The sequence below is a fragment of the Phascolarctos cinereus genome, unplaced genomic scaffold (genome assembly GCF_003287225.1).
Source record: "Phascolarctos cinereus isolate Bilbo 61053 unplaced genomic scaffold, phaCin_HiC Scaffold_4;HRSCAF=312, whole genome shotgun sequence".
NCBI classification, from domain to species: domain Eukaryota; kingdom Metazoa; phylum Chordata; class Mammalia; order Diprotodontia; family Phascolarctidae; genus Phascolarctos; species Phascolarctos cinereus.
The window spans coordinates 218172738-218187535 of NW_027555847.1; the positions used below are offsets into that span (position 1 = coordinate 218172738).

Here is a 14798-nt window from a genome sequence, read left to right on the forward strand (position 1 = left end):
TAACACTTACTAGCTGTGTGACCCTGGGCAAGTCACTTAACCCCACTGCTTAGCTTAAAAAAAAATTTTTTTAAAAAGCCTAGAGGTTCATCTCCCTGACTATTCCTTTCAGAATGGGTGGCTAGAAGGAAGAAGTTTTGGATACAAAAGGATATCAAAAAGGAAAGATGACAGACTGAGAAGTAACCTAGTCCTACTACTATACCAAATGAACAAGAAAACCACCCCTCAATTCAGCAGATATCACAACATCAAGAAATGGAAAACAAACATCACAAGGCACCACTAAGGAAATTCTTACAGGAAAAACAACTAAAGACAAGTTAACGCCCCATAGCCTCTGGCATGCCTGCCCCCATCCTGCAGTCAGTTACATCCAGTATATAAATCTGGCCACAAGGTAGGCTCAACAAAACTCTGACCACTGTCAGAATCCACAATGTATGTGGTGTCTATAGTTCAATACCTCTGTTCATAAAAAGGATATGTCTGTTATTTAGGGCTTTTAAAACCAAAAATGCTCTCCTAGTGAATGAACTGACACTGCTTGCCAGAAACACATCAAGGGAAAAATGCTAACTACTCCAAATAAAGGTTCTATTGCACTTTCAAAAGAACATGCCTCAAGACTATTATTCCCCTCTGCATTGGTCAAACTAGTGAAAGACCAGAAATCACCTGGGGGTACTCTCCTCTCCCACTTACCTATGCAATTGGTAATAGATAACAGATTTCTGTATCCTAAGCAAAAATAAGGTTTATAGTCTTACTGTCTGCCCTAGAATCTCTGGAAACTAAAAAATTAAAGCATCCTTAATGTAAGTCAGAGATGAGATCTTGCATAGAAAGAGAAAATGTGTGAGCCACCTAAAGGAGCTGAAATCTAGAGATAACACCAGGAACCTATACCCTATTCTCCACCCACGCTAGCCTTTGGCATTGCCGACACCCAGGACTAATGCAGGCACTGATCCTTTCCCTGAGCCATCTACTATCTGAGTCCTGAAGACTCTGGCCTGCACCCAATAGCTGGGACAAAGTCCCCTCTGTGGTAATGTAATAACGCCCAGACCTCCGGGAATGACCACCCAACTCCCCACTAACATTTTAGAAATTTGTCACCATTTTTATCTTTCCTACTAACTTATCTGAAACCAAAGGCCTAAGCACTGCTCAAAAAGCTGGTGGAGAACTAGTTCTAGATAGTTCTGCACCCTTTCCTAGGACTTCTGGAACAGACTGCCTTCAAAAGACCTCACTAGGATTTCTAAGTTCAACGCCCATGGACTATTTCTTTCCTCCTTGGATGTAGTGGTTAGCTTATCACAAAATCATTCACAAACTGCCACGTTTAATGGCAGCTGCCCTCCAAATGAATTAAGAGAATCTTAGCAATTCCCACTTTCCATTTCTTCCTATAAGCCCTAAAAGTAACCCTGATTCATTTGGGAAAACATTTCACATTCCTAGAACAATCAATCAATTAGAAAAACACAAGATTATTCTTGCTTTAAAAAAAAACCATGAAAAGAAAAAATCAGAATATGGCCTTCTGGAAAGCAAAGAAAAATCTGATGAGGCTCAAAATGAAACCCTACAGAGTTGATCCTAAGCACCAAAGAAATTGGATATTTAGTGAAAAAGAAGAACTTGAATCATTCCTTCAAAAGAACACAGAGATGAAAACTGACCAAACAGGAAAAAAGTTAAATGCTTTTTTGAGGTAGAAATTAAAGACTAAGAAATGAAACGTTTGTTTTCATGTAGCTAAAACTCAGAAATAATACTATACAGGATGACTGGGAATATCAATTTCTTTTTTTATTCTCTTTTTTAAAAAAAACCTCATATCGAAAGACATGTAAGAAGGCAAAGTCAATATCACTGGGTTAAAGAATCTAAGATGCAGAAGTTATAAGAAGAAAAAATCAAGAGAAAAATAGGAGAAAGAAGTGAACTAATATTTTGCTGACAAAAAAAAATTCATTCCCTTATTAAGTCAGGATTATTTGGGGGGAGGGATGATAAAAAAAAAAAGACTCCCCTTAGGTACAGAGAAGAGAAAATGGAATGGGATGAGGATTAGGAAAAATCTGGTCAGGATCCATGAGAAAATGTAAATCAGAATACCTTAATTTCTCCTCTTGCCTTCAGAATGGAGGGAAAATAATGATAAAATATGGGGGGCAGACCACAGGGGAGGATTATGAGATCATAAATTGGGCCTGAAGGGACCTCAGAAAAGCCTCTATATCTAGTACAATCACCTCATTTTACAGATTAAGAAACTGAGGCACAGAGTGGGTAAGTGCTTTGCTCAAGGTCACACAGGTAGTAAACACAGCTGTGATTTGAATCAGGTTGTCTAACTCCAATCAGTGTTCTGTGCACTATACCACACTGTTTCCAAAGTGGGAGTTAGGTCTTACAAACAGACATGGAATGTTCTGACATTATCCCCCCGAATGACCCAGAGCAGGGGAGGGGGAGCTTGCTAGAGACAGGATGTTGGCTTCAAAATCTGCTGGAAAGGAAACTTAAGGAACAGTTTCCCCAAGCTTAGGTACATCCATCTTGGTACTATCTCCCAGTGGAAAAAAAGTAACTAGGACCTAAAGATGATGGGGAAATAGTTTTGAAGAGGGCTAAACATGGGATCACAGGTTCAAAGGGAGGCTACAGCATGAAATCAAAAGGGGAAAAGATCAGCCCTCTCCCCACACTCCAGTTAAAAAAGCAATTCCCACTGGTACCATGGCTTCCATCAAAAAATGAAAGAGAGAAAGGAGTTAGAAAGTGTGTGAAATGAAAATGTTTCTTGGAAAGTGATATTTCAAATTAATCTCACTGAAATGAAAAGAATGAATGAGGAAAGGGAGAAAAAGGTCAAGATTAGGTACTGCAGTTTTATCTGAGCTAGAAAGGGAAAAAATAACTACAAGAAAAGTTAACTCAAGGAACTTGTGGAAGAGAAACAATAGGAAGAAGGAGAAGAGGGGAGGAAACTCATTGATGCGCAGGGGGCAGGAAGGACAGAGGTTCCATTTCCATTCCCATAAAGAGCTATTGGAAGAGAAGAGACCCAATTCCACCACTAAAAGTCCCAGCCAAGGAGCAAATGTCCAACTCCCTAATGGGGAGCCTCTCCCACCCCTACACTCAGCAGGATCCAACCACCCAGACAGGGAAGATAAGGCACAAGATGAGATTTTGAGGGAACTTCCAACTCTGACTGCAGAGGGAAAGACCGTAGACACTGAGGGAAGCAAGCCCTGGGAAACTAAGAGGGAGGATATTTAGGCTCCCAGAATAGGCCTCCAGACATCTTCCTTCGATGGGCAAGTGGCTGTCTTTGAACTACCTCAAACTGATCAGCTGAGGCCAGGGAAGTTTTGGGGGATGAGGGTGTGTCCGAAAGGGGAGGAGAGCTACACCAGAGCCCCCATATTAAGAAAGACTGGCAAATCAGTTTTGAGACTTTGTTCCCAAAATAAATAAATCAATAACAGGTTGGGGGCAGGAGGGAAGAGATCTTCAAGAGAATGGTGGAGACAAATCCTGACCTTCAATCTGAAGAACCTCAACTGGGAGAGCTTTTGGGGATTAACTCTAAGGAAGTGGGGAAATGAGGTGGCTGGCCCCTATCTGAGCTGCACCTCTGCAAGTTCAAATCTGGTTTCCTCACAGTCTAACTGAAAGAATAAAAGAAAAAGGTTGGGTTTTTTTAAAAAATTGAATAAAGAAAAACTTGAAAACAAAAAGACAATAGAACTGATAGACAAAACTAAGAGCCAGGTTTTTGTTAAAGGATTAAAAAAAATCAATAAACCATTAACTAATTTGATCAAGAAAAAAGGAAGAAAATTGAATTATCGACATAAAAAATGAACAGACAGGAAAGAAAATTATCAGAAACTACCATATATAACTGTATTCCAGTAAAATTGAAAATTCAAAGAGAATGAATGAGCATACAAAATAATTTTACATATTTATCTATTTGTGTCTAACGGTAACCATCTCTAGGGCAGGATAGGAGGGAAGTAAGAAAAGGAGAAAAGAAAAAAGAAATTTATATTGTAACTTCATTATATATTTAAAAGGAATAACAAGTTGTACATAACAGATTTGCAATTTCATATGAAATTATCATTTTGTTATACTGTTATGGAAATGCTTGTTTTATTCTAGAAATTAAAAATAAAATAAAAATTTTTAAATATATAACATATCCAACTTAACAAAAAAGAAACAGATATCTTAAAAAATCCAATTTCAGAGAAAGAAATTGAGCAAGCCATAACTGAGATGCTAAAGGAAAAAAACCCTAGGTCAGACTGATCAACTTCACTTATTAATACAATCGTTCAAGAGCATTTAATACCTACGCTAAAAAGAGAAAGCAAGAGAACACTCTATCAAACTCCTTTTATAACACAATTATGATCCTGATCCCTATACCAGAGGTAAATAAAGCAAAGAGAACTGTAGATCAATTTCACTAGTGAATACTGATGAAAAATAAATAAATAAAATTCTTGTAAGAGTCTACAACAATAATATACTGAGAAAATAATTCACAAGTTGGATTCATATCAAAGATGTAAGACCCATTTGTCTTTACAAAAAAATTAGAAAATCATATTATTTTTCAATAGATGCAAAAAAAGTTTTAATAAAACAGAGGACAATTTTATGTTAAAAAACGAAAATCAGAATAGGCAGGGAAGTACTACTCTTTAATATGATCAAAAGCACTTAGTTTTAGATAGCTAGTATTTTTTGCAAAGGAGAAACACTAGAAAGTTTCCCGGTAAAAATAGGAGTAAAGCAAGGATGCCCTGCCTCCCCACTATTCCTTGGCATAGTTCTGGAAATGTGTATTAAATGAAAACAAAAACACAAAGTTAATGGTATAAACACCAAAATTAAAAATTATACTTATTTCCAGATGACATGATAGTATCCTTAGAACACTCTAGAGAATCAGCAAGGAACAAATTAAAATAATAATTTAGACAAAGTGTAGATTATAAATACACAAACAACATCAGGATTTCAATACCATATTAATAAAAACCAAGAAGAAACAATAAGAGAAATTCTATTTAAGTAACTATGAAGTTCATAAAATATCACCAAGTTAACTTACAAAGACACATGCACGATTTAGATGAATAAAACTGCAGAACATTTTATGAAATAAAGAAACACTTAAATAATGATAGAGATATTTACTGTTTGTGATTGGGCCAGGTCAATATAATAAAAAATGCTCATACTATATTAATTTTTAATCAGCCGACAAGAAGCATTTAGTAAGCATTCATTATGTGCCAGATACTGTGCTAAGTACAGGAATGTATAAATTTAATGCAATGCCACCAAATCACCTAGAGAATATTTTATAAAACTAGTCAGAACAATAACAAAATTCATCTGAGGAACAAAGGATCTATAATCTCAAGAGAAATAATGAAAACATATATAAAGAAAGGGGAGATAACATTCAGACCTAAAATTATATTATAAAGCAGCTGTCACCAAAACAATTTGGCAATATTTAGACAGTGGAATAGACAAGACAGGCAAAGAAACAGAAGCTTTCTAAAACTTGCCCAGTATTTAGTCAACCTTGAAAAAATAAATCAATAGGGGACAGATTCCCTTTAGAGAAGAGCTGCTAGGAAGCCTCTCTCTCCTCATGTTCTTGGTAAAATAATGAATAAACTTCGATGCGGAAAAAAAAAGTCTTCTTTTAATTAACCTCTAACTGAAATGTAGCATTTCCTTCAATTATTTTAAAACACTTTTTTAAAATTATGTTCCATAGGATTAATCAGACTTCCAAAAGGACTTATCTCTCTCTCACACACACACACACACACACACACACACACAAAGTTAAGAACACCTGGAACAGAGGAGAGACAGGAAATACAGTCTAGTGTATGAGGAAATGTTAAGATGGCCAGTATAACTGGACTGCAGAGAGAGTGAACAGCAGTAATATGTAATAAGATAGGCAGGGCCAGGTTTTAAGGGGCTTTAAAAGCCAAACAGAGGTAATAAGGAGCCACTGCTATTTCCTGAGTAGAAAAGTGACATAGTCAGACTTGTACATAAGGAAAACCACTTTGGCAGCTGCATGGAGGATGGATTAGAATAGGAAAGATTTGAAGTAATGAGGCTAAGATGTAGGCTATTGTATTAGTCCAGACCATAGATGATGAAGCCTTGACCCAGAGTGTATGAATGGCGAACATGAGAGATATTGTGGTGGTAGAATTATCTGGCAACTTTTTGGTTATTTAGGGTAAGAGCGAGGAAAAAAGGATGACAAAGTTTAGAACCCAGGTGACTGTAAAGATGGAGGTGACCTCAACAGAAATAGGGAACTTCAGAAGAAGGAGGGGTTTGGGTTGAATAATGTTGGGTTGAATAATTTAGTTGGAAATTTCCAATTGACAGGTCACAGTGCAGGACTAGAACTCAGGAAGGACATAATGGCTGGAGATACAGATTTGGGAGGCATCTGCACAGATGTATGATAATTAAACTGGACTTGGTAAGGTCACTGACAGTGTTCAGAGAGAAGGAAGGAGCCTTGTAGAACACCAACTATTAGGGGGCATAACATGGAAGATGAGTCGGCAAAGAGACTGAGAAGAAGTGGTCAGACCGGTGGGAGGCTAACCCAAAGAGGACAGTGTCACAAATCTCTGGAGAGATTACGTAGGAAGAGAGGGTGGTTCACAGTATTAAATGCTCCAGAAAAGTCAGGAAAAAATGAAGACTGAGGAAATGTCATCAGATTTGACAAATAAGAGGTCACTGATAAGTTAGGACATAATTTCACTCAAATGATAAGGCTAGAAGCCTTCAAGGGAGGAAAGAAGGTGAAGGCAACAACTGCAGTCTGTCATTAGATGTAGTCAGTGTGTCAGCTGGTTTTGCTTATTATTCTTCTTTGTTATGAAGGTGTAGTCAGTATTGGGGGAGGGGCAGGAAAAGAGATGAGGGGGCCCCAGAAATGATGCAAGAATAATAATAATCGCTATCATTCATATATTGCTTTAAAGTCTGGAAAGCACTTTACATACGATATCTCACCTGTTCTTCACAATAACCTGGTGAATCAGCTGCTATTATTATCCCCATTTTGCAAATAAAGAAACTAAGGCTGAGAGAGGTTAAGTGAATTGCCCAGGATCACATAGCTAGTTAGAGGCTAAGGTAAAACTTGAACTCAAGTTTTCCTGCCAAAGACAAAAGATAGTAATAAAACCTTTTTAAAATAGATACTTTGAGTTAAAGCAAATGGCAAGGATCTTCTAGCCTTAGTTTTGCTAGTCTACTAAAAAACAAAAAACAAAATCTTTTATTCCTCCAAAAATGTGGCTATAAAGAGGGCAGGCTGAACGTCTTAAGGGAATAAAGCTCCAAGATTCCTAATGTTACCCCCTAAAAGACCTCAAGTCTGTCAGAATACAGAGTGAAAAAGTGTTCTTACATTCTAATGAAGACTTTGTGAAATAAGTGACCCAGAAGTTTGAAGGTATAGTTCAGACGTGTCTGGCTATCTGGAAATCATTGTTTGGAAATCTCTTCTTATCTTGGGGATGTCAGGAAAGTACTGTCTTCTGCCTCATTCCTTCTTTCCATCCCACCACCACCACCACCACCACCAATCACCAGCCCCTGTGCTTTCGGCCTGAAGTTAATACAGCGATAACTGAATAGAGAGCTGATAAGTGAACCGGGAGAGGTGAGAAAGGAAGACTGATGGAGTTTCATAAAGAGAAACCCATAAAGAATGAGGAATCATATACAAAGCTGTGCACAATAAAAAGGTAGAAGCCAGCAGTCTCCAAAATTAAAAAAAAAATTTACAAAACCATAAGCCAAAGGGAAATGAAGGTGACATTCTTAAAGTGTGAACTCTAACTCTATCAAAGTGCCCAGAGAAAAAGGAAGAAAATTTTATCACTTGATACACTTGAACAATCCTAGACCAAACATTCTGAGTTACATTCTGTGGGAAGGAATTCTGTATGAGCGCCCAGGGAATGGACTGGCTGACCTGATGAGTCTTCTACATGATTAAATTTCTGGGAAGGCAACATAATGACCAATGGGAAGTGACAGTATCTTCTCCGTTGTCCACTCTGGGCTTAGAAGGTTCTTCAAGAAGACGTTGGGGGATCGATGAATCACAGACCTAAGCTCACAAAGAGCTGAGTTCACTGCAGTAATTTTCCACATCATTCCTATCTGGTGGACAGGGAATACTGTTTTCCAGACCTCTTAAATCTGATCCCCTTCATAAATACTTGAGCTTACTTTATGATTTTTTTCTTAAACAACAACAATTTTAATAGAGAAATCTGCTTTTTTTTAACAACTTCCCCAGAGAACCAGAAATGATAATAAGAACTGATCTCCCTCTAAATAAAGCCTAATTCCATTTCCTAAGGCAGAATCTCACCTCCATTTTGCTTAAGGATGGTTTTCAGTCCTTAAAAAAAAAAACTAACTAACTAAAAACAAAAAACTTCAAGACCACAGACCCTACTCCTAGGTCATATCACCTTACCCAAATGAAAATCAACAAGAAAATTCATCCAAGAACTGGCATATTTGCCCTCAGGGAAAGAGCACCTTAAAGGAAACAGAATTTAGTATCAGTTCTGATTGAAAGTAGTTGCTGACACCTTCTGGTCAGTTGGCATTTCCACAGGCTGCAGGAAACAAACTTTCTTTTCCTTCTTCATGATACTGAAATTAGTCCAAATGCACTCCCTCATGGTCTCCATGTGAATATACTAAATCAAACCATATCCTCACTGCATCTATGTTCCTGGTTCTATTTCCCCAAATCATCTTTAAAGGTTATGTCTCCCTTGATATAGGATAGCAGCTACAATCATATTCTTGGACTGAGGCAGGCTGATACCAAATGTCACTACAACTATTACCATCCCTTCTCTACCCCCCTAAAAAAATTAGTAACAAGTAAGTAGATTTAAGAGTAATGGTCACTGGATTGGGCGGAAGTAATCATAAAATAAACATGAGTTGAAAATATGATGTTTTTCACCCAGCAAGAATTATTTGTCAGGATACCTAAATGGCAAGCCTGCCAGCAAGGGTAGGAAAAGGAGACTAATGATGAAAGGACAGACCTTTCCTCTTAAATGAAAGGCAAAAATTTCATGGAGGAGCAAGTGAGGTAGACAAAGGGTCATAGAATCATAGCTTTAGAGCTATAAGGAAACTGAGAGATTGATCACTTAATCTAACTATTGCATTTTATAGGTTAAAGAGTAAACTGCCCAAAGTTACACAGGTATGTCATGGCAGAACCATTCGAACTTGAGTTTTCTGACATCTTTAAAGAAAACTAGTTTAAAGAAACCAGATCACACTTTGACATGAACAGTATAACTGGCTTCAGTGAATGGTAACTGGGAATAGCATGAGATGCTCCCTACTTCCTAATAGAGAGGTGATGGGACTCAGAGTACACATGGAAACTTTTTTTCTTTTTCACCCAGCCAGTGTGGGAATTTGTTTTTGCTTAACTATATATATTTGTAAGAGGGATTTAATTGATCTTACTTTCGATTTGGGGGATGTGAGGGGGAGGGAAGTGGGAGATTGTAGATCTGAAAAGAAAAAATAAGATGTTAAGTACACAGGATTTAAAAGGGAAGCCATTTGTGCTTTTAAATCACTGGATTTTAAGATACAAAAGCAGTGTAATAAAATAAAAATAAATAAATAAATGAAAAGGGGTGGGGAGAGGAACCAGAGAAGAAAATCTTCCTAGAAGGAATCCAGTGTAAAAATAGAAACATTCAATTCCTGGGCTTTGGGTGGCTCCAGAGTGAACAGTTTCAACCTGCTACCAAGGGGGCAGATGAGGAAGCCAACTAGAAATGAAACCCAGAACAACAGCCCAAATTAAGAGACTTGATTTTGCAAATTATGGCTAGCTCAGAAGAGTCTCAAAGAACACAGAGCTAAAAGAGAAGTGTCAAGAGGACCCTAATCAGATTAAAATGTAATTGGGAAATGTTTAACAAAATAAATAAAAATACAATAGAACACAGATAATGATAATTTCTGGTTTTATAAGTCAAAGAGCTCCCCTCCTCCACCTCTGTGCCCCCACCCCACCTCCAAAGATTCCTTTCTATTTGGGCACCACAGACACAGTCCAGGCTCCTCATTTTACACATGAATGAGGTACTGAGAGGGGACGCCACTCATTTAAGATCACACCGATACTTAATAATAGACTAGATTCTTGGTTTTCCCACTCCTATTCCAATCCTCTTCCTGTTGTGTCACATTGACTCTCTAATCTGGTCATTATTTGAACATTATTTGAAGGATTTACATATGCCGGGAATAAATTACTTCTTCATTCAAACTAGCCAATAAAACATTTGATGTGACAGATATTGGAGAAGGTGGGTACTAAAGAAGAAACTATATGATTTCTAAAGTCCCTTCCAGTCCTAAACCCAATTGATCCCAAGAGCACCAATTTTGGAGGGGAAAAAAAAAACCAACCCTCTCCACTCCCTTGGTGGTAGTGACTACAAATCATCCATTGGTGAAGTGTTGAAGAACCTTCTAGGAAGCAGCCTTGACTTCATCTTGTCACAACAATCCTCGTGCTACTGCCCCAGCTACGCATGCAAACCTTTGCCACAAGAATCCTTCTGAGATCACAAAACTCATCCCTGTTTCCTCCCTGCTCTGGTTACGGTCACAGAGGTATTACAGCAGCAGGACACGCAATAAGTTTCCACAGGTTGAAGAAGTATATATCAGTGTTGTGAGTTATAAGCATTCACTAAAGTTCTGATTTTCCTGTCCTTTGGCTTTGAACAAATTCACTTTTTTGTCAGTCCCTGAGTATATGGAATGGAGAATAAAGCCAACCAGATCTGGTGCAGAATCAGGAAGAATAAACAGCAGGACCAACCAAGCTGCACACACAATGTGCAATGTCCTCCCCTCATACCTTGGCACTCAGTTTCTTCTTCTTCTGGGGCTTCTCCTGTGCAAGGGGCTCCTCTTCTGCCACCAGCTTCTTTAATTTCCTTTTCTTTTTCTCTGACATTTCAGACCTTTTCTTCTTTTGCTCTGGCATCCTGCAACAGAGAAAAAAAATTGCATAACTCTATGCATTTAAAAAACAGTTCTCAGACCATGTGTTTTTGAAGAAGTAGAAAAACAATCATTATGGCTTCTCTGGCTCCCTCTGAAACTCATCCTTCTCTCTGATATTACCTTCCATTCACACTATATATATATATATATATATATATATATATATATATATATATATATATATATATATATATATCATTTATACACATTTGTTGGTGAGTTCTATCCACCATTGGAATGTGATCTCCTTGAGGGAAGGGACTCAACTTTTACCCTTCTTTGTATCCCTTCCACTTAGTATAATTCCTAGCATACAGTAGGGGCAGAATAAATGCTTACTGACTGAAGCTATTGCAATTATCCAGGTGAGAGGAGATGAAAGAATGAACTAGAGTGGTGGCTGTGTTAGGTAGGGAGAGGGGGTCAACTGCCAGAGATACATTGGAGGTGGAACAGACAAGACTGGGCAAGTAATGGAATATGTGCCTTAAGGGAGAGTGAGAAGTCAAGAATGGCTTTAAGGTTGTGAATGGGAAGGGTATGGAGGGTGGTGGAGGAAGGAGGATAGTATCTTCAATAGTGGAAAAGAAGTTTGGAAGAAGAGTGGGTTTGGTGGATAGAGCACCGGCCCTGAAGTCAGCAGGACCTGAGTTCAAATCCAGCCTCAGACCAAGCACTTGACACTTACTAGCTTGTGTAATCCTGGGCAAGTCACTTAACCCTCCCCCCCCCAAAAAAAAACACTTCAAAAAAAGAAGAGTGGGTTTAGAGGGAAAATTATGAGTTCTTTTGTATATGTTAAGTTTGAGATCCTGAGGTCTGTAAGTGACGTAGTCCTAGAGTTCAGGAGACAGATATACATAGATAGATATACAGTATACATATAAATATACTTATGCGTATATATGTATGTGTATAAATATACATACATACATACATATACATTTTGCAGTCATCTACATAGGGATGACCATTGGAAATGGATGAGATCACAGAGAGTGTAGAGAAAAGAGATTCAGGAAGGAGCCTGGGGTCTGAGAGGGGGGTTGATACAGATGATGAAGAGAAGTAATAGGCAGACTGGTAGAAGGGACACCAAGAAAGACAGGTGTCCAGAAAACCCAGAGAAGAGAGAATATCTAGGAGAAGAGGACTATCAACAGTGCTGAATGCTGAAGAGGTGTCAACAGAAGTGATGCTTGAGATCGCTAATTTTGGAGAAATCCAGTTTTTTGGCTTGGGGTTTTTTTTTTCCTTTTGACTGAAGTCAGAAGTCATACTATTGGGGGGGTGGGGTGAGAAAAGGCGTCAAACAGTTTCGGTTGTGGAGGAGTTATTTGGGATGTATACAAAAGAGATGCAATTGGGGGGAGGAAAACGAAGACCTTGATATAAGGAGGCCCAGTTGAGATGAAATAACAAAAATGTGTAGTAACCCCAGTCACATGACTTCCTCTGAATAGCACACAAGTGAAATCAAAAGAGAAAGACGACAGAGTATGAATACAGAGTGGAGTATGGCAAGGCTTGGTGGCAACCAACAAGTGGACAAGGGCCTCAAAAGTACAGGGCAGTGTAACACTGAAATGGCTAGTGGTTGGGGACGGGTTGGGAGGGGAAGAAAGGAAAGACAGATGGGACAATGGAGAGGCTAGAAGAGTACTGAGGAGTAATGGACTAGAGGCCAAGGCAGATGCCAAAATAAAGCAAAGAGAGAAAAGAACATCAATGAAACATCTAAAACACAGAAGAGAAGAGAATTACGTTCAGAAGGGATCACAAGACTAGCAGGCAATGTTGTACTACCACAATGAGTTTGGGTTTTACATACAAGCACACAGAGCAGCGGCAGCAGCAGCAGCTAGGGGGTGCCATAGTGCACAGTGCTGGGCCTGTAGTCAGGAAGACTCATCCTCTCCAGCTCAAATCTGGCCTCGGACACTTACCAGTTGTGTAAGTAACCCTGGGCAAGTCACTTAACCTGTTTGCCTTAATCCACTGGAGAAGGAAATTGGAAACCATTCCAGTACCCCTGCCAAGAAAACCCCATGGACAGCACTGGCATACTATGGTCCATGGGGTCACAAAGAGTTGGACACAACTGAACAACAATAACACACACCCACACATACATGTATGTATATAATGGTCAAATAGCTGTGTGTAATAGTCAAAGTTCCATATATATAATCCTCATTTTCTGGCCTTCTTTATATACTGAAATTTTAATGTTTGATGATTTTCTAGTTCATAGGTTAAGGATCCAACCTATAACTTTCTTTGGTATGGGGAACTTTTAGATAAGGAAACTACCTTTCCCAGTGCAGGTTGACACCAGAGTCCTAGAGAATTACCTCGAACACTGAGAGGATAAGTAACCTGCCTAGGGTCAAACAGTCTGTATGTATCTGGGGCAGGATTTGAAACCATGTCTTCCTGGCTAACAATCTGGGCCTCTAGGTAACACTGCCTCTTCTAGTCCATTATAATTTTTTAAATACATATGTGTGTACACACACACACACACATATAGTTTACAAAACATCCTACATATGTTATATACTACTAACAGCCTCACAACACTTAGAGGTGGATACCATAGGTACTAAGACTTTTATAGGCAGAGGAAAAATGAGGCTCAGAGAGACAAAATGATTTGCCCATATTGATAAATGCCAAAGGTGGGATCTGAACCCAACCCTTTTACCCCTAGGTCTAGCCCTTTAAACACCATGCCATATTCTCTCTCTCTCTTTTGACTTCTCTGAAACATTAGTGACCAATCCCTCTTTCTAGATAGATAAACTCTGTTCCCTGGATTTTCCTGACACTGCTCTCTCGGGGTTCACCTCCTACTTGACTGAGGACAGAGGCAGGAATCCTACCCATCCCAGAACTATGTTCTGAATGTGGACACTGACTTATGCACTCCTCTGCTCTTTCTCTGCCTCCCTTCCTCTTTCTCTCTTCCCCACCCTCCCCCCAATAATCTAATCAGCTCCCACAGATTCAACCATAATCTCTATTCTGATAAGATCAATCTAAATATTCAGTCCTCAATTCTCTCCAGAGTTGATATCCTATAACACCAGTTGCCTGTTAGCTGTCTTTGCCTGGATGTCACAAAGGCTTCTCAAACTAAATAAGCCCAAGTATTTTCCCAAAAAATATCTAACCCTCCACCAAACTTCTGCATTACTGTTGAGGCAACCACCATCCTCCTAAGTGATCCTGATCCCAATTTCAGCGTCAGCCTCAGACTCCTCGCCCTTATTCACAGCACATAACCAATCAGTGGCCAAACATCCTTTCTCTACATTCATAGTTACCACCCTAGTTCAGGTCTTCATCACCTCTTGCCCAGTCTACAGCAATATCCTCCCAATTGGTCTCCTGGGCCAAATCTCTCTCTATTCTAAGATAGTCTGACCATATCAGCCCTCCAGCACTATAGAAAATGCTTAATAAATGCTTGTTAACTGACTGTGATCCCTCTTTCCACTCCCACTGCCCCCACCCCAATTCAGGCACTCATCTCTTCAACCAAAATGACAATAAAAGCCTCCTAGCTCATCTTCCTGCCTCCAAACCATCCATCATACCAGCTCTCA

General features: G+C 38.9%; 1 protein-coding gene across 6 annotated transcripts in view; it reads right to left on the minus strand.

The window, feature by feature from the left end:
* Positions 1-14798, minus strand: part of CHLSN (cholesin) — a 351907-nt gene that overhangs the window by 329886 nt on the left and 7223 nt on the right. For all 6 annotated transcript variants that reach the window (XM_020978700.2, XM_020978699.2, XM_020978698.2 and 3 more), the window contains exon 2: positions 11039-11168. In XM_020978700.2, coding sequence (XP_020834359.1) covers positions 11039-11167 — 129 coding nt within the window. In that variant the 5' untranslated portion in view covers position 11168. The remainder of the gene's footprint in view (positions 1-11038; positions 11169-14798) is intronic.